This window comes from Lampris incognitus, chromosome 9 (assembly GCF_029633865.1).
Source record: "Lampris incognitus isolate fLamInc1 chromosome 9, fLamInc1.hap2, whole genome shotgun sequence".
NCBI classification, from domain to species: domain Eukaryota; kingdom Metazoa; phylum Chordata; class Actinopteri; order Lampriformes; family Lampridae; genus Lampris; species Lampris incognitus.
The window spans coordinates 47865049-47892205 of record NC_079219.1 but is presented as its reverse complement, the minus strand read 5'-3'; the positions used below and the strand labels follow the sequence as shown (position 1 = coordinate 47892205).

The 27157-nt window shown below is 43.8% G+C and overlaps 1 protein-coding gene across 1 annotated transcript in view; it reads left to right on the top strand.

The window, feature by feature from the left end:
• The first annotated feature begins 4937 nt into the window (after positions 1-4937).
• LOC130117600 (inactive phospholipase C-like protein 2) overlaps positions 4938-27157 on the top strand; it is an 89579-nt gene continuing 67359 nt past the window's right edge. Inside the window, exons 1-2 of the mRNA XM_056285715.1 lie at positions 4938-5246; positions 5700-6138. Coding sequence (XP_056141690.1) covers positions 5890-6138 — 249 coding nt within the window. The 5' untranslated portion in view covers positions 4938-5246; positions 5700-5889. The remainder of the gene's footprint in view (positions 5247-5699; positions 6139-27157) is intronic.

Sequence of the window (27157 nt, the reverse complement as noted above, 5' to 3'; positions counted from 1 at the left end):
TATCACATGTTTTTGATTTGATTTATTTGACATATCTATCTATCTATCTATCTATCTATCTATCTATCTATCTATCTATCTATCTATCTATCTATCTATCTATCTATCTATCTATCTATCTATCTATCATACACCGCGACAAATACATATTCATTGAAAATGTCAAGGATAAAACAATAAACTTAAACGATAACTGATTTCCATTGTGGTCATAATACATGCATAATGTTTTTTTTCAGTGATTTATTCAAGAAAATAATCAGAGCAGCTTTAAGAGCTATGGTGCTTAACGATTTAAGTTGTTTCTCTATCATCCACTTGAATGGATCAGTTTCCCCCTCTTTATCAAATACTGGGATTTGTATTTTATCTCCGACTAGCTATGAATAAATGAGCAACTATAGCGACAGTTCTTTTGTTGTCCGACCTTTTTATCCTGGTTTCTGAAATGTGAATGAAGCGGTTAAAAATAAGAGTAGGGAATCTGCTAAGTAATACAGAGACAAAACCAGTAAGCCATGCAAACCAACAGATGGCGATGCTGTACAACAGTACAGCAGATAGACGCTGGGTTCAATCCATCAAATCTATCTGCCAGTCCTTCTGTCAATCATTCAATTTTGTACACCGAAATGCTATGCAAAGCGCTTTATGTGAAGTGAAAGTGCACAGACAAGAACAAGATAATGGTAAATAAGATAACACATAAGACACATATATAAAGCAAAATAAACCTTGATAAAACAGATCCAAGAAACTGTAGAACAGTAAAATATGATATGAATCAAATATAACTGATTAGATTATGACGGAACACATAATTTATCAGCAGCAGATTCTTCTTCCTCTGGCTTGTTCCCTGTTTCTCAGGGGTCGCCACAGCGGATCTTACAGTTTCCGTCGGTACCCTGTGAGATCACAGCGCCGATGGCGGCCGTTGTTAACCTGGGCATAATTTATCAGCAGCAGATTAAGAGTTAATAAATAAATGCGGCAAGGTTTACTCTACGTGGAAGCACCATTAAAATGATTTGTTTCAATGAAAATTGCTGCTGAGGTGCCTGTTCTCAATTCCGATGGGACACGATTCCACAGGACCATATGATTTATGCAGCAAATAGTTTTTGTAGTCAGGACCAAGTCCATTTAAATCTTTATCCATCCATCCATTTTCCGAACGGCTTATCCTGCTCTCAGGATCGCGGGGATGCTGGAGCCTACCCTAGCAGTCATTGGGCGGCAGGAGGGGAGACACCCTGGACAGGCCGCCAAACTATCACTCACACACACACACACACACACACACACACACACACACACACACACACACACACACACACACACACACACACATTCATACCTACGGACAATTTAGTATGGTCGATTCACCTGACTTACGTGTCTTTGGACTGTGGGAGGAAACCCACGCAGACACGGGAGAGAAAATGCAAACGCCACACAGGAAGACCCCCAAGGTTGGACTATTCCGGGGCTCGAACCCAGGACCTTGTTACTGTGAGGCGACCGCGCATAGGCGCCACCGTACCGCCATTTAAATCTTTATGAATAAGTAAAATAATCTTAAAATGTATTGTAGCGAATGCGGAGGGCAGCCCGGGAACCGCCACAGCCGGGACGCGAACGCGTGTCTTTCACACCACGGGCGACAACGTTAACCAGTCGACTAAAGGGTCCGGCCCGTTAGCCAAGCGCTACCGAGCCTATTCATCCGTGATCGTCACATTGTCTCCTTCCCACCACAGTCAGGACGCGAACCTTGGGCTCATGCGCCGCAAGCGACTTCCGCTAACCAGTCGACTAAAGGGTCTGACTTGTTAGCCAAGAGCTAACGTGTCTACTTATCCATGCACGTTATACTACCCTCCTCCTTCGGGAAATGCGTCCGCGCGCATCCCACTAATGACACCAATGTAACGAACTCGGGGGCAACCGCAGGAACCGTATGTCCCGCACCGCGGGAGACATCGCTAACCGCTCGACTAAAGGGTCCGACCCGTTAGCCAAGGGCTACTTACCGGTGAACGTTACAATACCCCCTCCTTCGGGAAGCGGGCTTCAGCATATCACCTCACGGTCTCACCATCCCACTTCTGAAACCAATGCAGCGAATTCGGGGGGCACCCGGGAGCACCGAAAAAGCCGGGACGCGAACCCGTGTTTCCCATATCACAAGCTACAACGTTAACCAGTCAACTAAAGGGTCCGACTCGTTAGCCAAGGGCTACCGAGCCTATTCATCCGTGATCGGTACAGTATTATAGCACGAACTGGCAGCCAGTGAAGAGATTTCAGAGTAGTAGGAGTAGGGGTTGGATGATAAAAGATTTTATCGCGGATCGCGATAAAAAAACACGAACATTTGATCGTGGTGAATTTCCATTATTGGGATAATCTAAATGGGGATAATCGCGAATATCCTCACATGAGTGACTTGAAAAAGCTGTCTAGCTCTTAGCGTCCACCAAAGCGTTTTTTCCTGAGGACAGGTATTTATGAATTGTTTGCAGTGGGAGCGCCGCCTACTTATGCTATGAAACTGTAACCGAGCATATTTCCGGCCGCCGCGGGATTCGATCCAACGTTGTACTGCACGACGAGGCGACGTCGCTAATCGTTCGACTAAAGGGGCAAAGGCCCCGGTTACGGTACAGTGAGTCTTTTTGTAGGTTACAGTAGTCACCCTCTCCCTGAAGCGCGCTTCGTTATTCCCGCGCTCCGAAGAGATTTATGAGGCTCTGCACGCTTCCGGACACTTCCGGGTCCCATCGCTGCCACCAGTGTAACCGAGCATATATCCGCCCGCTGCGGGATTCGGACCAGGGTTGTACTGCACCACGAGGCGACATCGCTTACCACTCGATGAAAGGGGGCCGACCCTCTGGTTGATCGGCCAGCGAGTCTTTAGTAGGTTACACTACAACCAGCCCCATGACGAGGTGCTGGGTGTCTATTCAGCGCTGAGCGCTGCACGTTTCGCCGAGAGTTGAAAAATGTTCAACTTCGCGTAAAACGCTACACTCGTCACTGTCACTTTTTACCCAGCTGTCCAATCACAGAGGAGGAGGGGTGGGACAAATGCTACAAAGACCAACATGTCTGTGAGTGTTCTCATTCGTCCAGGTCATGGTTATCCAATGGAGTTGAATCAAGTGCAACTGGACTTGGTATATATCCGTGAAGGCGAATCAGAAAGGCACGAACTGAGGAAGCCTCTTGGATGAGAGGCGAAACGTCTTCACGGATATATACCAAGTCCAGTTGTACTTGATTCAACTCCTTTGGATACAAAGACCAACCATCACATCCCAGATGATCCCAGACTACCACAATATCATGAATGATGGCCTGGCGGCCTGTCCAGGGTGTCTCCCCGCCTGCCGCCCAATGACTGCTGGGATAGGCATCCAGCATGACCGGGGAGGGCTGATAGGCAGTTTGGATAATGGATGACTGGAACTGTAATTTCCGCGGAAAGTCCGTATCATAGTAACCAAAGCGTCTCTGCAGGGGAAAAAAAAAAGCTGCACCTCCTAAACGCTATCTAGTGCCCCCAGCGGGGCATTTGCAGAAGAGTGGAAATATTCCAAACTTTCATTGTGATTACCCGCCTTGTTTGCGTTTCACAAAAAGGATGTTCTCGTACTGCTCTCAGCACCGTTGTGGGAGCTTATGTTGCTTTACTTCACCTAATAGCATTCCAGTAGCACGTAATTGTACTGTGTGAAGTAAGGACCGCTTAAATCAGGCATCACGTATCCTCACCCACATAAGGGGGGGGGGCGAGAGAGAGAGAGAGAGAGAGAGAGAGAGAGAGAGAGAGAGAGAGAGAGAGAGAGAGAGAGAGAGAGAGAGAGAGAGAGAGAGAGAGAGAGAGAGAGAGAGAGAGAGAGAGAGAGAGAGAGAGAGAGCTTTGTGAATCAAACTCCCGTGAAAATCAATTCATGACTAAGATGTGATACTTTGTCCTCTGGTCACAGGTTATGTTCCAACCAATAAATTGACGCAATGGCTCCACCCTCGCCCAGGGAACCCTCATAGAAACTAAACCATGCAATCTGTAAAACGGTTCGGAATTTACCATGGTTCAGGGCATGAGGGCATCCAGAAAAAACAGTGCCAGACAAACATGAAATAGATGGAAGTGTCCCGTGAGGTTCCCATTTTTTCGGAAAGTGATCTGTTTTAACTCATGTAGAGTACCTATAGCTGTAGTGGGTTCATAACCACGTCTTAATCTACATTTCTCTTGCCTTATATTATGTAACTGAGAGCAAGGTAGCAAGTCAAATCGCTGTTGTGTGCTCAGGCTGGGCCAATAAAACGACTCTGACGCTGATACTTGTTAGGGAAGTTGCCACGGCCGACACGTTCGCCTATCTGGTTGAGTAGGAACGGCTTTGTGATGGACTCTGAAAAGGACTTAGAACATCATAAAGGAGAGGAGGACAACATAAAATGTAATGAGATGGGGATAAAATAGAGAATAGAATAATTAAAAGAGACGGAATAAAAGACAGGTTACTCTGTGAAAATGTGTTTTACATAAAAAGTAAGTTCTATGACACGACTAGAGATGATAGGCTTGGAAGGATGGTAGGCTGTGAAAAAGTTACATTGTTCTTGTTCTGTAAGTACGTATGAATACTGACAGTACAGCGCATTCTGAAGATCAGGACATTTTCATGAAGAAAATGAGGACCGTAAAGTTTTTGTTTTTGTCTTTTTTTGTTTTGTTTTTTGGTTCTACATATATATCTATCAGTTCCCATTATATTAAGTCATACTAGTTGGGGAAGCGGTCCCCGTTGACAGGTTCGCCTTTTTTCAGGAACTGCCCGGAGAAAAAAACGCAATAAAAAAAACGCCGCGAGTTTGATTGACAGGTCAGCCTGACGCGCGTCCACGGCAGCGGGAGCGGCGCTCTGACGGAGAGAAAGTTAAACAGCGTGACACGGACTCTGATTAACACAACAAAAGAGGTTTTCCTCCAGGAAACCGGGGCTGTTGGTCGACATAAACCCGGTCTCTGAAGTGGGTAAACCAGCTAGGTGAACTGAACCGAGTCTCGGCTGTGAAAACGACTCAACTAGTGAGCCAGGCTAACTAGCAGGCTAGCGCCGATTAGCTCCGCTCTCATCAGCCGCTGTGCGTCTCGCCACACTCGGCCACAGCAATTTATGGACCGCGGTTGTGTTTCCCAGAGCGACAGAGGAGACATCCAAAAGGTGAGTAACCCCAGGACGAGAGCCGAGATTACGATTAACAATGTGCTGAATTGTTTTTAACTGAATTTAAAATGGCAGTTTATTGGGAAACTACCGTTCATCAGAAGAGGGTGGGTTGAAATTACTGTGATTGAATCGTAGGGGCGGCCAGGGGGGAAATGCAGGAAAATACGTTAGAAAATAGTGAAAACAGTGAAGTTGTTGAAGAACACGTTAACGTGATCTCTCTGAGCATGCACAGCCATAATCTTGTGTACATTATTTGTACATGTACACAGACAGCCCTGAATTAGCGAGAACATCCGCTTTCCGTGCAAGCCAGATCAATAAGCAGCGTGAGGGTTGCCAGCTGCAGCCTTTATGTCTGTGAAAGGCTGCAGGACGTTAAACGGCTCCTGCTATTCTTGTCATGCCGCTTAATTATCCTAATTGGTTGTGATTTTTATTTTGCAGCGCACGATGCATGGTGTCAGCGCTGCTGTTAAAGGGAACCTGATCTACATTTGCTCCGGGAGATGATACGGCAAGATTTTCTGCAGATGTTATAACGAGGCAATAGGCCAGGGCAGGGAACTGGGGGAAAGCTGCAATACAAGGCTTTGCTGCCAAGCACCTTGACAGCCAGGGTAGGTGAAGTGCCTTTATGGCGGAGTTTGGGGAGAACGACAGCTCGCCTCCGTCGACTGTCGGGGATCCAGCCATACCCGGCAACCGAGCGGACGGCAAGACGCATTGCGAAGTATCGGTCTTTAACGGGGACTGTGGGATATCAGCCAACATGGTCGGTCACGGATCGCTTGTACCGGGCGTTCAAGCCGGTTTTGAAGCCGCCAACACCTCCATTGAATTGGACGCCAAATCTGGAATCCCCCGCCGTAGCAGCATTATCAAGGTAAACCCTGAACTTGTAGTCTGTTTATTCAGCCCATCTCTGTTCTGTGTCTTCACGCCACACACCGGAATTCCACACGCACAATAGGCGTGTTAATCCCCACTTTTCATCCGTCTGCCTGCTCTGTATAGTTTTCCTCGTATTTTTCAGCACCCTGGTAAAATACATGGATAGTGAAAATGAAATGGGTGGTTTTTCAGAATTTGGGCCAGTAATGACATCAGCAGAGCCATACCCTGTGTTTTGCAAGACTCGGCAAAGCTGAATTTCTCCTTCCCTGGTTTTGAATATCGGCAGTCTAGCAATAAAATGAATCAAAGCTACTACAGAAGGACTTGCTATAGGTAGTTTGTGGGTGCACACATACAGAACAAGAAGGCAATTTTACATAGGCAGCAACACTACAGTGTCATTGTTGAATGCACAAGCATATGCCTAATATGAGGAATTACTGAGATGGAAAAACGTAAGTCAGCAGACAAAACATAAGAATTCAAGAGATCGAAATTTGTGTTCAGCCTGGCCACTGCTTTTGTATTGGTGTAAATAAGTGGAAGAAGTGATACAAATAGTGTTAAAAATTAACAAAAGATTGTGCCTGGGTGGCCGGGTCATTTAAAAAAAAGTCATTGAACCAGACATTCAAGCCAGACCTGTTCCTGACTGCCCCTGCCCTCTGATGCCAATAGTAATAATAAATGCGGGGACGTTTGTGTATAGAGATATATAATGTACTGTTTCTGCTCTTTTATTAGTTTCACCATGAAACAGGGCTATTGGACAACCATTGCCAGAATAGCAATATTCACAAAATATCATGAATCAGGCTCAATGTATTTGTCATTACCAGTCATGTGAGTTTAGGTTTCCCCATCTGTCGTTGGTCTATTTGGAAGACAGGGATGTTGCACAAGTTGAAAAAAAAAAGCATGATGTAAGCTTCATGTGGCTTAGGTCTGCATTTCTGCAATGTATGCCCTTTGTTTTTGTGGTTGTCTCAATTTTTAGAGCCCGAAGATTGTAGAGAGACATATCTATACTACATGTACCAAAAATATGCAGTCGTAGTACTAGTAGGTGTGTATGAATTAAAAATAATTGGCAAAACAATATGATTTTGAGGTCCTAATCAGTATGTTAACATACACCAAATCAATAACATGATTCAAGATATTATTGGATCTTCTATGCTTCTGGTTCATTCTGACAGTAGGCAACATTCAGCTGCTGCTCTTTGCCATTTTTTATTTGCAACACATTCTTGGCACATTGACAGTGTTGAACTCTGACACACTGACTGTCTCAAGATTGATGGGGGTAATATTGACGTTTCTGCCTTGTAAAACTTCAAGTAAATCTCCGGCTTACACAAGGACCTGTCTTAGAGTGCAGTTTATTTCCCTAGCATGTCCACTCCTGCGAGCTAAACTTGGTCTTAACTACAAAACAATGAATGAATTAATAAAATTAAAAGAAAAATAACTTTAATTAAACTCAGTGAAAATTACTGGAGGGACAAAATTGTTAGAATACATCATCTGAGACACTTTAAAAGCCTTTTTGGATTCATTGTCGGAACAATTTGTCAGAAATTTCTTTCTCAGTCCTACATTAGTAGTATTCTGTCTCAACAAACTTTATTGTTATAACAAACGTATTATAAATTGAATGCTCCTGCCTTGTAGAGCTTGAAGGGTTGAAAAGTTTTCAAAGGGTGGTGCAGTGCCAATACAATAACAGCCATTAATTACTGCACATCAGAATAGAATAGAATATTCAATTATTTTCAGGGCATTCGCTCCATGCAAAACACACATGGACAGACACACAAATTGGTAAAGTCTGACAAGTCAGAGACAAAATTAATGACAGGTTAAGACCCATTTAGTAGCCGCAAGGTGTAGTGCAGATGTTTAGGGGTCTGGTAAGGGGTCCTGTTACCAGATATGGACTTGATCAACTTTTAAAGCTAGCAAATGATTTTTTTCCAAGATTGGAATTTGAAGTCTCTTGCATGATAATGTTGTTATAACCTGTAGTTGTGAATGAGATCTTAATAGCTGGTTGAAAAACTGTGGTTTCAGTTTGACTGTTCTGAAATAATAACTCTGCCAGTTTCAGTGTTAAGCACATTACATGTGCTGTACACGATATAACGTGTGCAGGGACGTTACACTCCAACCCTGATCTCTTTCACCAACCAAACCTAAAACCACCTAAACTATGGTTATGTTGGGTAGTTTTAGTTTTTTTTTAAAGCATACTTCAGATCAGATCAGATGATCCTTTTGATGAAATTAGTTTGCCTTGATAGCAGAGAATTGGGATAGAGAATATTATGTTCAGTAGAGGGCACTGAAGATGGTAGAAATAGTCAAGGCCATCAAACATATCACAAGAAATACAATTATCAAACAAATAAACATGCCAGATCTTTGTCAGATTTTCAGGTTAAAGCCTATGTCCCAGTGTCCATTGTCAGTTATTTGTGATCATCACCATTTGGGGGGGGGGTTATTGTTTAGTCACTTTTTATTTTACAACCATGGTTTGCACACCTGACAAAATTGACCTTGTGTGAAATATTTAATCTGGAAAGTAAGGGTTGCACATAGGTAGTTTGGTGTCCACAACATGAAAATGGGATGTTCTTCAGCTGTATTATGCTTATAAAACAAGCCTGTGTGTGACTCATTAGTTTCTTCTTCTTTCATGTGAAGGCAATACCCAGAATTTCCCATCTGTGAGCCACAAAACAAAGCAAATATTCATCTGCATTGGAGTATTTTCCTGAAAACTGACAGTTTTCTTTTCTTCTGACAGCTGCAACTGATTGAACATTGCCTAGCTCTAACAGGGTAGTCCATTTCACACTGTCAGTCAGAGCTTTCCGCTCTTGTTAAGCTGCTTTTTCTGAAGTGATGGGAGGATGTGGTCGGGACATCAACAGCCACATTCTCATATCTGAACAGCTCCTGCACCTTCAGTAACCTGAATGTGACTGATGCATTTGCAGAGGGTGGGCTGTGGGGGGTAAAGCCATGGTCACATCCGTACATTATTTTCAAAATTGTTAGTCCAAAATAATGCACCCACCACTTGAATGAGGTGACGTCCACCCTAAAAATGATCAATGCCCTAAATAAAAGACAGTCAGTTTGAGATAGAAATCTCATTTGACAAAGGTCAAATACAGAAATCAGAAATGGCCTGCGTTAAAGACCACATAAAACAGTATTTAGGGCGTTGTGAGCTTCCACAATGTGACTCATATACAAGAGCAACAGACCGTTAATAAGGGACATTGTCAATTTGATTGACGTTCTAATGTGAATGAGTCCCAACAATTGTTTTTATAACCACAGAGGTTTGGGGAAAGGAAAGTGTTTTTGGATGCGAACAGGCGAAGATTCAACTGTGTCGCATAATATTGCTGAGTGCAAACGTGTGCATTTAGCTTTTTATAAGGTGGGGGAGGGGTGAGGAAATGGAAATCAAATTACTACTGGACATTTTCCTTGATGCATGCCCACACATGCAAAGAGATGCAACTGTGAAATTGATGCCTTTTCCAGGAAGAGGATTTGCATCTAAAGAATTCCAAAGGATTCTTTAGATGCAAGTAAAAAGGACAATATATATATATATTTAAAAAAATGTTTTTTGCACATAATGACAAATGTGAACTCTGCAGATAAAAGGGGTAAATGGAGGAAAACAACTTTTTCATTTCATGTGGTCTTTAGGATTGCTGTCATGTGAGAAGAGATTTTACTGTTAACTTGTGTGATGGTTTATTGAACCCTTTCAGATTGTGTCTGCACCAGTAAACTATAACAGTATTGTCTGCAGGTGGTTGATTCTGGGAAGAACAATCTGTTCTATGGCTAAATCAGGTCTTTCCATGAATTCTTCTTGAGCAAATAAAAGTCTCTCTTTTGCTTGCTAAATAGGCTAATAATGAATTCAATAATTCTGTAGCCGGAAGTGCAGTTTGGAATCCGACCCACTTTACTGGAGAACATTTTGTCAGGGCCAGTAACAGGTTAGCCTCAGGTCTTTGGACCATGGAACTGATTCATGGTGTGATGTTTGTCATCTCAAAATGTATTCTATTTATTTTGGTTTGATTTCTCTCTGGTTAATTTGATAATCAGTGTAAACAAGCCTGTTTTTGCAACAAAAGGTGAAACATAGGCATATAACAATGTTCCCTACAGGGAATGACAGTCAGTATTAACATTATATTATTCTCATATAGGACAATGTTCTTACTATAAGTAGTCTCCAATATTCTATAATCATTCTGCATGCCTGTCTCCATTTACTCACTACAAATGCCTGGGAAAATCAGTACAACACTCAACACCTCTCTCAACAGCTACTACAAAGATACTATTGAGCAAGGCACTTAGTCACCAGCCTCCTTCTGTAGAATTGAGAAAGCGCTCAGCAAACCTTTTATGAGTAACAAAAGTACTTCCAGTGCATTACATCTTAAACACAATCGTGTCCATTTTAGATTCTACACTGAAAACGGTAATCATGCCTTTTTATTATCAAAGTTATTATTCCTTTTTCATTTAGGCAGCTGCCATTGAAGCTAATTTGTGTTTAGCCCTAAATCTGTCAGGCTCAGATTGTTTATTTAAGCCAATCACAAGCTGTCTCTTTACCCATGATGAGGTCTTGCAAAACTAATCTCTCTGCAAGGCAGCGTACCTGCCTGCATGTCACCTAATTATCCAAACAGTTGAGCTGCATGATCATGATCCAGGAACATTAGCCAATATGGTTGGATATTGACAGGGTTGTTGATTAAAGATCTTCTGTCATCATTCCTGGCACCAGTCAAAGCCGTCATCTCAAATTGCTCATTGTGGCTGTGTTTGTTCCAGATGACTTGCTGCAGCCGTCAGTCCCTCACCTGAAGTATTGATTATTTATCAGTCCGCTCAGGTGTCACTGATTTACAAGAATGAGGACTCCTGTTAAGTGCCCTGGCCTGGCCTCAGCCCGTTGTTTCAAGAGTAGCCTGAATGAAGTGGCAGTGATTACAGTCTTGTCACAATAATGGCAGAGGTGGGAATTCACTGGGTTGTCTTAAAAAACTCATGGAATTTCAATAAAAAGCTTTAAAGATAATGATTAAAGTTCACCAATAACTTGTCTCTCAGAAGCTGGGATCTGTTCTACCAAGATTCTTATGGTTTCATCAGAACTGAGACGTGATGTCATCAGAATCTAGACTATATGATGCCATCACAACACACATATATGATGGAATCAGAACTAAAACTATGGATCAGAACCAACATTTTATGATGTCCTCACAATTAAGTCTGTGATGTCATTAACTGATGGAGGAAAACAAACTAGTATTGTCGACTGAAGTACCAGACTCTCTTAATGTTTGATCAAATATTTCCATCCATCCATTAAGTGAGCTGATTGTCCTGCTCTCAGGGTTGTGGGGATGCTGGAGCCTATTCCAGCAGTCACTGGGCGACAGGCGGGGAAACACCCTGGACAGGCCGCCAGGCCATCTCACAGGGCTGACACACACACACACACACACACACACACACACACACACACACACACACACACATTCATACCTAGGGGCAATTTAGTACGGCCAATTCACCTGACCTACATGTCTTTGGATTGTGGGAGGAAACCGGAGCACCCGGAGGAAACCCACGCAGACACGGGGAGAACATGCAAACCCCACACAGAGGACAACCTGGGACAACCCCCAAGGTTGGACTACCCCGGGGCTTGAACCCAGGACATTCTTGCTTTGAGGCGGCTGTGCTATCCACTGCGCCATCGTGCCGCCCTAATCAAATATTTATTTGATGTAAACCCCCTTTATATTATTTGATGTTTCTAACAACTTGGGAAAAAAAATGGTGTTGTGGCAGGAATGAGGAAAAACACAGGAGACCAAGGCGAGTTTGATGTTTATTCCTCAACTCCAAAAACCAACTGCAGCAGGAACAACCCTGCACCGGTGAGCCTGGGAACGTAAACCACGCCCCCAGCCCACAGTCCTGCTGGGTGAGAGGCACAGCCCCTAGTGTCCGCCACACAGCCCCCCCCCGAACACCCAGAAGGGACTCCTGGAAAGAAAATTAGTGTCTCACTGGAGGCTTAAGCAGCCTGCCATAACGGCTGTGCCGTCCCTCAGCCAGAACAGTAGGTGAAACACAGTCCAAAGCTGGCTGAGAAGCAGAACGCTGAACCCGTGAAGACATTGCTGGGGTCCTGGAAGGAGGACGACCCCGACGGGGAACCTGGGCCGGAAACACAACTTTGCCTGCCACCCTGTGCGCCGGTTTAAGCCTATCAAGTGTGACACGCTCCCTACGCCCACCCATATCTAGCACAAAACCCTTAGGACCCGTCTCAAGAACCCGAAATGGGCCATCGTATGGGGGTTGGAGGGGCGAGCGGTGAGCATCATGCCGTACAAAAACAAAACGAGCCGACATGAGCTCCGAAGGCACGAACGACCGCGGAAAACAGTGGTGAACGGGGCCTGGAACCGGAGTGCTGTTGGACAAAAAAGGATAAACGGCCGGACGGGGTCGAGGAGCGGAACTCCCAGGCAAAAATTCCCCAGGGACGCGGAGCGGCTGACCGAGCACCAGCTCAGCGGGTGACGCGTCGAGGTCCTCCTTAGGAGCCGAACGCAACCCGAGCATAACCCAAGGTAAACGATCCACCCAGTTACCATATGAGAGCGCAGCGCGCAGCGCTGCCTTGAACGACCGGTGAAAACGTTCACACAACCCGTTAGCCTGAGGGTGATACGCGGTAGTGCGGTGTACCTGCACACCCAAGGATCGCGCAAGTGCCGACCAGAGCTCTGACACGAACTGGGGGCCCCTGTCTGAGGTGATATCTGACGGAGTGCCGAAACGGGCGACCCAGGAGGAAAGAAAAGCGCGTGCAACATCCGAGGATGTTGTGGAGGATAGAGGGACAGCCTCTGGCCACCTGGTGGTCCGATCTACCATTGTGAGCAGGTGGGTAAAACCCTGTGAAGAAGGTAGAGGGCCCACCAGGTCCACATGCACGTGGTCGAAACGTCTGGCCGGGATCGGAAACGGTTCGAGGGGCGATTTAGTGTGCTGGTGGACCTTAGCGCGCTGGCACGTCACACATGCAGCTGCCCACCCCTTGACGTCCTTGCAGAGGCCAGGCCAGACGAACTTGGAACCGACCAACTTCACCGACGCCCAAACTCCAGGGTGCGAGAGGGAATGAATCGAATCGAAAACTCGACAGCGCCAGGCCACTGGAACAACGGGGCGGGGACGGCCGGTGGAGACATCGCAGAGGAGGGCAGGACTGCCTTCCTGCATCACAGCGTCCTCTAGCTTGAGACCGGTACGCGTTGACCTAAGGGCAAGGACGTCCGGGTTGCTGGGCTGGTCGGCAGCCATAGTGGAGAAATCCACACCGAGGTGCACAGGACACACAAGCACACGCGACAGACAATCAGCAACAGGGTTGGACTTCCTGGCCACATGCTGAATGTCCGTTGTGAACTCGGAGATCGCCGCTAGGTGGCCTTGTTGACGAGCAGACCACGGCTCAGTCACCTTGGACATGGCAAAAGTCAGCGGCTTATGATCCACATAAGCCGTGAATGGGCAACCCTCCAGCAGGAAGCGGAAATGCCGGGTTGCAAGGTGCAGTGCCAGCAACTCCCGGTCAAAAACGCTGTACTTGTGCTTGCTATCCCGCAGTTTGCGGCTAAAAAATGCGAGTGGCTGCCACGCATTCGCCACACGCTGTTCAACCACAGCCCCCTATGTCAGATGCATCGGTTGTTAAAGCTATGGACGCCGTGGGTGTGGGATGGGCGAGGAGGGCAGCGTTAGCCAGGGTACATTTAGCTCCGTCAAAGGCCTGGACCTGTTCGGGAGTCCAGTCGACAGGGTCGTTAGCCTTCTTAAGCCGCAGGGCTTCGTAAAGTGGCTGAAGGAGGTGGGCAGCGCGAGGGAGGAAACGGTTATAGAAATTCACCATGCCCAAGAATTCCTGCAATGCCTTAACAGAGACTGGGCGGGGAAATTCCACCACCGCTTGCACCTTAGAAGGCAACGGGACCGCGCCTTGCGGCAAAATGTGGTGACCAAAGAAGCCAATCACCGGCAGTCCAAACTGACACTTGGCCGGGTTGACTATCAGGCCGTGGTCGTCCAGACGACGGAAAACCTGTTTCAGGTGCGCCAGGTGTTCTTCAGCTGACGGACTGGCCACTAATATGTCGTCGAGATAAACGGACACGAAAGCAAAGTCACGCAACACCGAGTCCATCAGCCTCTGAAAGGTTTGTGCTGCCCCCTTCAAGCCAAAAGGCATACGCATAAACTCAAAAAGCCCAAACGGGGTGATCACCGCGGTCTTGGGCACGTCCTCTGCGCGCACGGGAACCTGATGATAGCCGTGCACCAGGTCCACCTTAGAGAAAATAGTGGTACCTGCCAGGCGTATGGAAAAGTCCTGTATGTGTGGGATGAGATAGCGGTCATTGGCGGTGACGTTGTTCAGGCGGTGAAAATCGCCGCAAGGCCGCCACGACCCATCCCCCTTGGGTACCATGTGAAGCGGCGAGGCCCACGGGCTGTTGGAACGCCTCACTATACCCAGACGCTCCATGATGGCGAATTCCTCCTTAGCTATAGCCAATTTTACCGCGTTGAGGCGCTGCGTGCGCGCAAAAACTGGCGGTCCCAGAGTGGGAATGAAATGTTCTACCCCGTGTTTAGTTACAGCGGTGGAAAAGGCAGGTGTAGTCACCGTTGGAAAATCCGCCAGCAAACGCTGAAAAACATCCCCTAATGCTAAAAAGTTGGCGTGTGTTAACGGCCCGGCTCCCCCTGTCTCGCACGGAACATTGGCGAAAGACACAGCATCAATTAAACGGCGGTTTGCAACATCAACCAGCAGACCATTAGCACACAGAAAATCCGCGCCGATAATAGGAACAGTAATGGCGGCCACTACAAAGTCCCACTCAAAATGGCGCCCGTGGAAACAAACAGTCACCAACCTTGTGCCAAACGTCGCAATGGACGAACCGTTAGCTGCACTTAACTGTGGGCCGCCGCCTTCGGCCGACCTGTCTGTCTTAGCAGGAGGGAGTAGGCTCTTTTGCGAGCCTGAGTCCACCAGAAACCGTCTTCCTGACATCGTGTCCTGAATGAAGAGCAGCTCACTACGTCCGCCAGCGCCCACAGCTGCTACTGAGCGCTGGCCTGGGAGTTTCCCGCCGCCTCAAACGTGCACGGAGGGACGCAGCGCCTCGCTTTGCCGCCGAACCGCTGGTGGAAGAAACGGAGGCCTCTCCCGCGCCGTCTCCGGGCATTCACTTCAGCCACCACTGCCGGGTCCGCGTCCTCCGACGTCGGCTGCAGAGGCTCTGATGCCACACTCTGCACAGAGAACCGTCTGGTAGCCAGCAGGACCCGATCGGCCTCCTCAGCCAAACCTCGGCAGTCACCAGCGGCTAGACACGGGGAGTTAGCCAAAGCCGCGCGCACAGGAGACGGGAGCTGGCGCAGGAAAACGTGTGGGAAAATGAACCCACCTTCGTCTGAGCCTAGCAGCGACAGCATATTGTCCATGAGATCCACAGCCGTCCCGTCGCCCAAACCGGATAGGGAAAGGATTCTATCTGCCCTCTCTGTGGCAGATAGGCTGTACCTCCAGAGCAGAAGATGTTTGAGGGCGACGTATTTAGCGTGTTGCGGAGGGGCACGCAACAGCTGCATGGCCCGGCGTGTGGACTGCTGGTCCAGCGCAGCGACGACCAAATAGTATCTGGAGTCGTCCGCGGAGATTCCACGCAGGTGGAACAGCGCCTCGACATGCTGGAACCACGAGGCCGGGTCGCTCTGCCAGAACTCTGGGAGTTTCACAGCCGCGGCGAGAACGGCCGGCTGTGAGAGTTGGGGCGGCGTGGCCGAAGTGGATTCACACTCCTCTTCTGCTCCAAACATGTTCAATTCGGGGTCACCAATGTGGCAGGAATGAGGAAAAACACAGGAGACCAAGGCGAGTTTGATATTTATTCCTCAACTCCAAAAACCAACTGCAGCAGGAACAACCCTGCACCGGCGAGCCCGGGAACGTAAACCACGCCCCCAGCCCACAGTCCTGCTGGGTGAGAGGCACAGCCCCTAGTGTCCGCCACAGTGTCCACATTCGGCCATCCTGGATATACCTGGTGTCTAGAATTTATTTCATCAATGGGAAAAATAGCCCATTCACTATCAGATCACATGTGTTTAACCTGCACAATCCCAGCAAGAGGTGGTTTTGTTGTACTGGTAAGTTCCCAGGCTTTTTGGTGAATTTGAAATAGGGTATTGCAGAACACCACTAACCTGCATTGATAATTAAATGTTTAAAAAAAGTAGAAATAAATTTCACTGCATTGAAAAAAAAATGCAATTCCTGGTGAACTCTCGCATACTGATTTTATCTTGCTAAGAAGCAGCTCCAACTATGGGTGCCCAAGATAATGGCAGGGAGACTTCCCTGTAACAGGATATATGGTTTTGATCTTCTGAGGTGAAACACGTACCTCACATTCACTTTAGACATGGAGCCTATTCTGTTATCCAGGGCAACTTAAAATAATGGAATAAAATAGTGGAATAAAGTGTCTAGGTCACCAACATGGAAAACACTGCTGTGTTGTATTTGGACCTCATTTATAAAGCACTTTTCTAGTCTACAGACCACTCAAAGCGCTTTACAGTGTATGCCCCACATTCACCCATTCACATACACATTCATACACTGATGGTGGAGTGATTTTATAAATTGTCCTAAATACATAGTATGTAGTGTGCCTACTGAAGAGCTCAGAAAATATCTTTAAAATTACCCAAAATGGATTAATTTGGTTGCATTGTAACAACACGGCTCGGCTTTTTGGTCATCCGGTTGTCTTGATGAACAAGGAACACTTGGGACATGCTTTGGATGACTTAAAGAAAAGCGGGTGACAGTATTAGTGAAGTTTTATTCGTCAGGTCTGTGAGTTATGCAGACATTTATGTTTATTTAAGACCTGTAATTATACCAGCAGGTGCAGAGGCCCCATGCCATACAAGCCATTTCAAACATCACATGGGAGGTGATCCACTTCATACAGTCACTGTCACCTTCAAACAGTGACTGTGTCTGTGTGAATTAATTGATTGGCGGGATTTGATCGGTCACAATAAGATAGATTTTGAAATTGCTTGTGCCTGTGCACCTGGTGGCACAGGCACAAGCACAACATATTTTCTCAGTGTATTAACGCTATGTGAGGGAATGTTTTATGGAAAAATATTACAGTCTAATTGCTATTAGTATTGAAAATATTCCCCCAAACCCCAATGGAAAAAAACCAAAACAAAACAAACTTTGTCACATGGATTTACCCATTTGTGGATTGCTCAGCTTGTCTCGTGCTTTTCAGCAAGTCTTTCACGGCGCACAGGAAGTGACGTATTTTATGTATTTGTAGACAAGCATTTATCTAATGACATTATTTAAATTGAAATCGATTACTCTGATTTTGTTGGTTATATACAAATGAAAAAATACAAGTCACAGTGTTGGAGGCAATGATTCATGATTGTTTTCTTACGTCATTCAAGCGACATGAATTTCGGGAATCCCAGTGAACTAAAACAGCTTGACACTTCATTTACCGCTGTTGGGTGGAAATCCCCTTCTGCAGCATTGAGAAACAGGAGCTGCTGTTCAGCTTTTAGCTGATCAACCTTTTTGATCGATTGTTACTGATTGTTGTGTCTTTTCAACTTGTTTTTTTCTCTCGCGTGCATGTTATGTTGCAACCCAAGCTTTGATTACCAGTTAAATGAACAAATTGCAAACTTATGAAGTAAATTCAGCTGATCCATGGGTGAGAAACTATTTGTTTACCACTTGTTTTCAATAAAACCTGCAAACTTGCCACTTTGCCAACAAAACATTTAGAATCACGTTCGAGTTATAGTCATGAAAGCAAAGAGGGCAAGGAAAGAAAGAACATGATTAACTTCATAACTAAGTTGATGCGCACCTTACTTGAATTACAGCAAGATTTGGATCTGTGTGTGGAGAGAGCGCATCACTCATTGACTATGAAACCAAAGGATCCCGCCCCTGCAAGATCCATTATTGTCAGATTTTCTGATTACAGAGTTAAGGATATGATACTTCAACACGCCTGGGAAAAAAAAAAAAAGAGGGGTAACATACCAAGGACAGAAGATCTTTTTTATTAGGACTACACGTAGGACGTACAGTGGAAACGCAAGCGGGTACGGGAGGTGACGTGAAGCCGTTCCCTGCCCATCGTTCCCAGCCCAGCTGAAAATCCATCTGGAATCCAGTGTGAAGACGTTTACGACCCTTGCGGATGCGGCCCCCACCCTCAAGGAGATGGGAATTCATGTTAAGGTGGATGACCGGGACATTCTCTTGAAGGAACAGTTGCACAATTCTTGGGTCATGGCAGTGACATCAAACAGAGCAGGCCAATCAACGATGACAAATGCAGACTTGCAGATTTGTGTTGAAGGTGAAAAATGAATATCAAACAACTCTGAGATGTAAGTAGACTATACAAGAAACTTAAATAGGACTTGTTATAAACTGGGCTCATATGGTTGTTTCCTTTGTGTTTACTGTGTCGGCTGGTTCATACAATGGAGGGGGGAAAAAACCAGACACACTCACACACAAATAGGGGTTCCCCCTTCAGAGGACGAAGGGTTAAGATAATTTAATTTAATTTCGTTTTATTTTGCTGTAGCGTATAGACAACTTTCGGTAGTTTTGGTAGCCCGGTGTGTGTTTCCCTGGAGACATTATGGTCACAACTCTCCGTCTTTATAGAAACTAAGAAACTGGTTAGCATGCTTGTTCAATCAGTTGGGTGTTTGGAAGTCAGTTTTAGTTTTTTTCTTATGTATAAGTTAGTTTTTATGCTTATTTCTATGATTCTATTAGATGTGCAGTCGTATGTTGTGTCTCAGATACTTTTCAATATGTTGAAATTGATGTTTGGGGGGAGACAAAGATTTAAGGACAATATTAAAATTTCCGCCATACATACATGAACAATTTGATTATAGCCACCTGTAATGCCCGTGGATTGAAACATCCTATTAAAAGGGGAAAAAATAGTCAGCTAAATAAACTGCAATGTTCAGTTGCCTTATTACAGGAAACACACATCTCAGAAGGAGAACATAAAAAATTTAAGAAGGGAATGGGTAAACCAAGTATATAGTGATTCATTTGGGGAAAAAAAGGGGAGTAGTAATCTTAATTATTAGGACACTGGCCTTTTCTTCAGAAAAAGTCATCCAGGATAAACAGGGGAGGTTTGTCATGGTAGTAGGCACAATAGGGGAGGCCGAGGTGTCTATTTTGACTCTGTATGCCCAAATGAATATGATCAGAATTTCTTCAAGGTAATTGCAAATATCATTGCTGATAATGCTAAGGGCATGATAGTAGTCGGGGGAGACTTTGATGCTGTACAAGATGGAAGATTAGATAAAACACCATCAGAAGGAGGACTCCAAACTAAAAAAATAAAATAAAAAACAAAACACTTAATGGTATGATTTCAGAACTAGGATTTGTTGACCCATGGAGATCTAAAAACCCTAAAGGGAAGGACTTCAATTTTTTTCCATGTTCATCTTAGTTATTCCAGGATTGACTTTCTTGTCTTTCCCAACAGCATATGTATAAAGTAATAGATTGCCATATTGAGCCAATAACACTTAGTGACCGTGCATCTGTCATTTTAAACATAGATTTAAGTAAAGAAAATGTCTTTAGATACTGGAGACTTAATGTCTTGTTACTGACCAATACAGCAGTCGTGCAAGATCTAAAACAGAACTTAAAAGAATACTTTGAGATAAACGATAATGGAGAGGTAACACCATCAATCCTGCGGGGGGGGGAGCTAAAACAGTCATAAGGGGGAAAATGATCCAGATTGCATCAAGACTAAAGAAAATACGATTGGACGAACAAATGAAGCTAGAAAATAGAAGAAAGCAATTAGAAATAGAACATAAAATTACAGGTACACATAACATCCTGCTAGAACTAAAAGAAACTAGGAAGGCATTGGATAAGCTCCTCACATATAAAGCGGAAGGAGCCTTAAGATTTTCCAAACAGATACTATGAGATGGGGAACAGAGCCAGTCGCTTGTTAGCTTTCCAACTCCATAAAGCCCAGGCTAATCGTGTGGTTCCCAAGATTATACATCCCATACATAAGAAAATTGTACCTCATCCAAAAGAAATATCAGACACTTTTGCACCATCCTATAAAAATTTGTAACAAGAACCTAAATCAAAAACAATGAATGACAAATCTCAGGCCTTTCTTGCCAATTTACACTTACCATCATTATCAAAAGATGAAGCATTGCAAATTATATCGGATGTTAAAGAAACTCGAGTACGAGAGGCCATAAAAAAACTAAAAAACAATAAATCCCCAGGGGCATGGACTTCGTGGAGAGTTCTATAAATGCTTCATAGATGATTTGATACCAATATTAACTAAAGTTTTTGATTATGCCCTCTCCAAAGGTGACCCACCAAATACATGGTCGGAAGCAATTATAACAGTGATCCACAAAGAAGGTAAAGACCCGACATTCTGTGAGGGGTATAGACCCATTAATTTGCTATGTAACAACCAAAAGTTACTGACCAATATCCTTGCAAAAAGGATGCAAAAAAAATATTGCAAAATTGATTAATCCAGATCAGACAGGCTTTATCCCCGGCAGACAAGGAGCTAATAATACAAGGAGACAAATTAATCATGTGCCAAGAAAAATATACAAAATTCTATGCTAATCAGTTTTGACGCACAGAAAGCATTCGATACCGTGAATTGGGAATTTTTGTATAAAACGCTAGCTGCTATGGCATTCCACCTGATGTTTTTGGATTGGGTAAGAGTTATATATACAAATCCAAAGTCACATGTTGGAGTGAACGGATGCTGTTCAGATTTTTTCACCTTGAGAGGGGAGTTTGTCAGGGAGATTGTCTCAGTCCTTTGCTCTTTGCCATAAATATTGAACCTCTTGCAGCATTAATAAGAAAAAAATCATAGTATTAAATGTATAAAAGATGAAGGTCAAACAGAACACAAGATCTCGCTCTACGCGGACGACATATTGACGTATATTGGTGACCCAGTTTCCTCTATCCCTGCATTGTTAAGAAATTTAAATTAATATGGAGAACTTTCAGGTTATGAAATCAACCAATCAAAGTGTGAGGCAATGATGTTGGTGGGGCACTGGTCTGCACAACTAGCAGGAAGATTTAAATTCCACTGGTGTAACCAATGGTTCAGATACCTAGAAATCATATTAACTTCTGACACATCACAGTTATTCAAGGCCAACTATGGGAAACTGATAGATGAAATAAAAACTGACCTTACAAGATGGGAAGTTCTCCCCTTAGCCCTAATCGGTTGAGTGGAAACCATACGAATGAACATATTGCCAAGGCTGCTCTTTATGTTCCAATCTCTACCCCCATTTCTACATTTAAAACAATTAACAAATGGTTATCTAAATTTATATGGCAAAACTTATATGGCTTGACTAGCATGGGGACTAGAGCCTTCAGTCGTTCTGCCCCCCCACCTATGGAACTCTCTCCCACAAGAAATTCACAACATTGACTCCCTTTCAACCTTCAAATCCCATCTCAAAACGTACCTTTTAAAACTGGCATATTCAGGCTGATCCATGCTTCACTGAGTTTTGTGTAGATGTTGTTTATACTTATCTGTTGTATTAAATTTTTTATTGTCTACCCTGCTTTGTATTGATTTTATGCTGTCTGATACAGTGCTGCTTGTTTTTTTTTACTCTGTTCTGTAAGGTGTCCTTGGGTGCTCTGAAAGGTGCCCACAAATAAAATGTATTATTATTATTGTTATTATTATTATTATTATTATTAAAACAAGAGACCCAGAATTGAATTTAAAAGAACTCTATGCTCAAAAGAAAATGGGGGCCTAGATCTACCTAACCGGGAAAAATATTATTGGGCAGCCCAACTCAGATCAATCGTTGCATGGATATCTGAAGATAAAGATACTGTATGGGTTGGGATGGAACAGAGTGATTGTCCAAATGTGCCCTTAGACACAATTCCATTTATAAACCAAAATACTTGGAGAGTAAATAAAATTAACAATCAATGGGTAAAAACCACTTTAAAAATATGGTCAAATGTGAGAAAGAAGTTAAGACTCCCTATGTCAATATCTAGAGTAATGAAGATTGCACAATATTGACTTTCTCCCATCCAAACTAGATGCAGCGTTCAAAAAATGGGAAGAAAAAGGTTTAATCATGTTGGGGCAGTTATTTGAAGGAGGAGTCCAGAGGTCCTTTGAACAGCTTCAGCATAAATACAACATCCCAGCCCGTGACTTTTTTAGATAACTACAGTTGAGATATTACTTAAAGGAACATGAAGAATGGAATAAACTATGTACTCCACCATCCAATATAGAAAATGTATTTGTTAACTATTAAAGGGACTTTTAAAAAGAAGATTATATTGCACATATATAGGATATTACAAGAAGAGTTCATGGACAGCAGTTTGGATATCGAGGAAAAATGGGAATTGGACATGAGCACAGTATTGGATAAAAACTGGGAATTATCATAAAGAGAGGGACATAAAATAACAAATAGCCCCATTTGGAAGGAATTTGAATGCCAATATCAAACTTTGGTGACACCTCGGATCAGTGCTGGAGGGGCTGTGGCCTGATAGGAGACCATGCATACATATTTTATGACTTTCCAAAACTATCGGAATATTGGCAAAATATACAAAATGAAATTAAAAAATGTTTAGATATAGAACTGCCCTTACAACCATCTTCCTATTTATTAGGAATATTACCAGAAGATGCAGAAGACAAAAATCAGACATCACTATTGAGTGTCCTACTTCTAATTGCTAAGAAAGTGATCACAGTCTCCTGGCTGAGGCCACAGCTCCCCATGGTAAAACAATGGAGGGAGAAGGTTAAGGATGTGTATTACATGGAAAACATAACTACAAGTTTACAATCAAAAACAGATACATTTTTGACTAAATGGTCCCCAATTATTTCATATTTTCTCAATTGATCTGAAATAAGAGATAGTGACAGTTCCTCTGGTCCTCTTTTCCCCTCATTTAAATGTGAACACCATGTCTTTTTTTTTCTTATACAATGTATATTTACCTATCAGTGTTCATGGACAAATGCTCATTCCTGTTTCCTCTTTTTTTTTTTTCTTTTTTTGAGAATGGGAACTATATGTGGACATTGAGAGGATGCCAAAATCCATGGACTGCTTCGTAAGACATCTGTGTATGTGTTGTGTACTGAACATGCGACTGTACTGTGTAACTGCACCTGATAAACATGCATAAAAAAAAATTCAAGTCTTGTCACGCACTGTGTGCCCCCCCTACATACTTTTGGATGCACCACATCAGCCAGGCAGTAATCGTAATAATTTTGACACCAGCTGTAGAAATGTTCTTGAATCACAGCCTGCATTGTACAGTAATTTAATTCGCACAGTGCTGGGTTTAAGCGTCTTATGTAGAGTGCTTCTGATACCATTCTCTCCTTTTGTCGATCCAAAACATGATGTGGCAGCTTGGCTTGGTTGTTATCTGATTGAGGCTGTTCTGAATTTGATCAATATGCAGCGTTTTCCTCAGCCGCTTTTTCTGCAAGTCTGTCATTGACATGATGGGTAGAGTAGGTAAAAACTTTGCAGTGTGACCTGATTGAATAATGAAGAATTGTATTCTGTGCCCCACAGCTGTTCCATCAGAACTCCCATCAGCAAATGACAGGATACTGTACTCTACAGGATTGCATACATACATTCTTGTTCAGTTTCAAAGCTTCGGGGTAGAACTTGGTTGTGTAATATAGTGTGCATTGTTTCCCACCATGGCCCCAGCCCTTTCCCCATCATGGCCTGAACCTGTTACATCACAGCTGACATCAATAAATGAGAGTGAACATCATCCATTCAACTTACCAACCATACCACTCAGACAGAACACCACAAAAACTTGTCTTTGTAAAAAACTCAGGCAGTCTTATTTAAAGGTACAATCTGTAATGGCATGCGCCACCATGACTATTGAGTACTACGGCAACACGAGTCCCCTACTGACAACAAGAAAAGGGACGTATCTCACCATCGGGGTGGTGTTGTGTATTTATTAGAGAAATGGAGACAACTTAAAGCCTTAAAAGGAACTGAAAGCAATGTGGTATTGGCTGGTCTTTCTCATTTGCAAGTAAGAAAGTGATCAGTGTTTATGAAATATGACTAAACAATGGAAGTGTGGGGCAGAGAGCTGCTGTGTGCATCAATTGTAGATTATACCTTTAAGCAATGTAAAACTAGGGGTGGGGGAAAAATTTATTTGGTGCAAAATTGTGATATTAAACTTTGATAATTTTCAACATTGCAGAATTTCCCCTGCATTGTTATGTTGAATAGAATAGAGTCATCCTTGGAAAAAAAGGGAATTCTATTCTAGTAGATTTATAGCCTCTTCTGCCTTCCATACTGTCACTTGTAAAAGCTGTAATTATGTTTTGACATGAATCCATCTGGGGTGGCACGGGGGTTAGCTTGGTCACTTAACAGCAAGAAGGTCCTGGGTTCGAACCTCAGGTTGTCCAACCTTGGGGGTCATCCCAAGTCATCCTCTGTGTGGAGTTTGCATGTTCTCCCTGTGTTTGCACAGGTTTCCTCCGGGTGCTCCAGTTTCCTCCCACTGTCCAAAGACATGTAGGTCAGATGAATCGGCCATACTAAATTGTCCCTAGGTGTGAATGTGTGTAAATGTGTCGGCCCTGTGATGGACTGGCGGCCTATCCAGGGTGTCTCCCCACCTGCCAATGACTGCTGGGATAGGCTCCAACATCCCTACGACCCGAATTCGGATAAGTGGCTTGGATAACGGATGGATGGATGCTATGTTGAAGAAGATGCCGTGAAGAGATTTGATGCAATGATTTTTACATTTCCGAATGTCTGAAATAGAACGTTTTGAATGTTTTACTCAGGAAAGCATACTTGCAATCGCTACCTATTTACCCGTCTGTCTGTCTTGTCTGTCTGTCTAAATGGATGGGGATGCACAATATGTTATTAAGCCAAACTGTACCAGCCAATAATTGCTTAAGAATGTGTTCTCTGTATTGGGATATCAAAATTATGCTCATAGTGTCGCACCTATATGATGATGGATTGATTATTCACCCACTTCACAAACTGGTGAACTGGGTGAATCATACAGTTTGAATAGACATTGCCACTTGTTTCTAGGCATTGAAAGATTTTTGTTTTTAATTTTCATTGACAAAAAATATATATTTCATTAAATGATAAAGAAAAAGTCGGGGCCATATAAGAGTGCTCCTGACTTTTTTTGCAGTGTCATGTTACCGACTGAGTAAACTATTTGGGCATTGGGACCCTCCTGATCCTCATTTCTCGCAGTTTGTCTGGTTTGGGATATGATACTCTTGCTGTGAAATGAGAATGCTCCTGTTAATGATTTCAAATGTCAGTGTGCCGAGTTTGCTGGTTGACATTTTCTCAAGGTCCCGTTATAAATATATAAAGCCAACTAGCAGTAAAAATGTTTGAATGAACCTGTTGTTGTGGGTGACAAGATCCAGGTTAAAGCTAGCCTGGTAGCAAAATATACAGAGGAATTGGGACCACAATATTTAGTTTCAAAGGCTTGGGCATGAAACATTTTCACTATGCATTCTTATAGTTACATTTAGTCCATATGTGATATTATCTTGATGCAGGCTCAATAATCCAGGTAAGAAAATCAAAGGAGGTTGAATCAGTTCATCTGGATACAACGTTTATTGACAGATACATTTCGTCACTCAACTAAGTGACATCTTCGGTCTAAACTGACTGCAGGTATCCCTACCACTTATAACAATACAGTGCCTAACGACCGAAACCAATGACCAATTTCATATGTAAATATGGGTGTGACCTTTAACTAGTTTCAATGACCATGTGTACTATTCACAGAGGGTTGGGGAATAGTTGCAATCATAGCATTGTAAGATGGCAACAAATGAACTCTTAGGCCCCCCCTCAGTTCAGGGATGGTCATTTCCTCTTAACATAGATGGCCTCTTTGACTTCCCGTTCAAACCAGCATTCCTCCCTATTAAGGATATGCACATACTCATCCCTGAAAGAGTGGCCACTGGCCTGTAGATGGATGTAGACCAGGGGCGGGCAAACTTTTTGGCTCAAGGGCCACACTGGGTTTTAGAAATTGAAAGATGGGCCACTAATACTGGTTGATGAGGAGAAAAAATTAACTAGCATACATTACATGAATGTGTTGCTGGTCGCCCTTTTTTGCGAGCACATCAAAGTCCGGTGTGAATTTTGTTGTGTCAATTCGCAGGACAGTGCTCAAGTGTTGATCAGTAAGCTGGGCTCTGTGATATGCTTTGTTGATGTTCATCACACTGAACGTTTTCTCACACACATAGGTAGAGCCAGATAACACCAGCATCTTCTGTGCCATCTGTTGGATGTTTGGAAACTTGGCCTCGTTCAGTGACGCATAAAACTCATGCAGTTTGACAGTGTGGAACATCTCCTTCAAGACAGAGTTGCACTGGAGATCAATCAGCTCCAACTGCAGTTCCTGTGGTGTTGTCTCAGTTGAATGACAGGGGACATGACACCAGCTGCAGTGACTTCTCAATCTTTTCAAAATCAGAGAATCGACGACAGAATTCTCCATGCAGGTCATTCAGTGATTTGCTGTATGTCTTTGCATGCTGAGTCGCCTCTTCCAGCGTCAGGAAATGAGCGAATTATTTGTTCATTACTTGCCT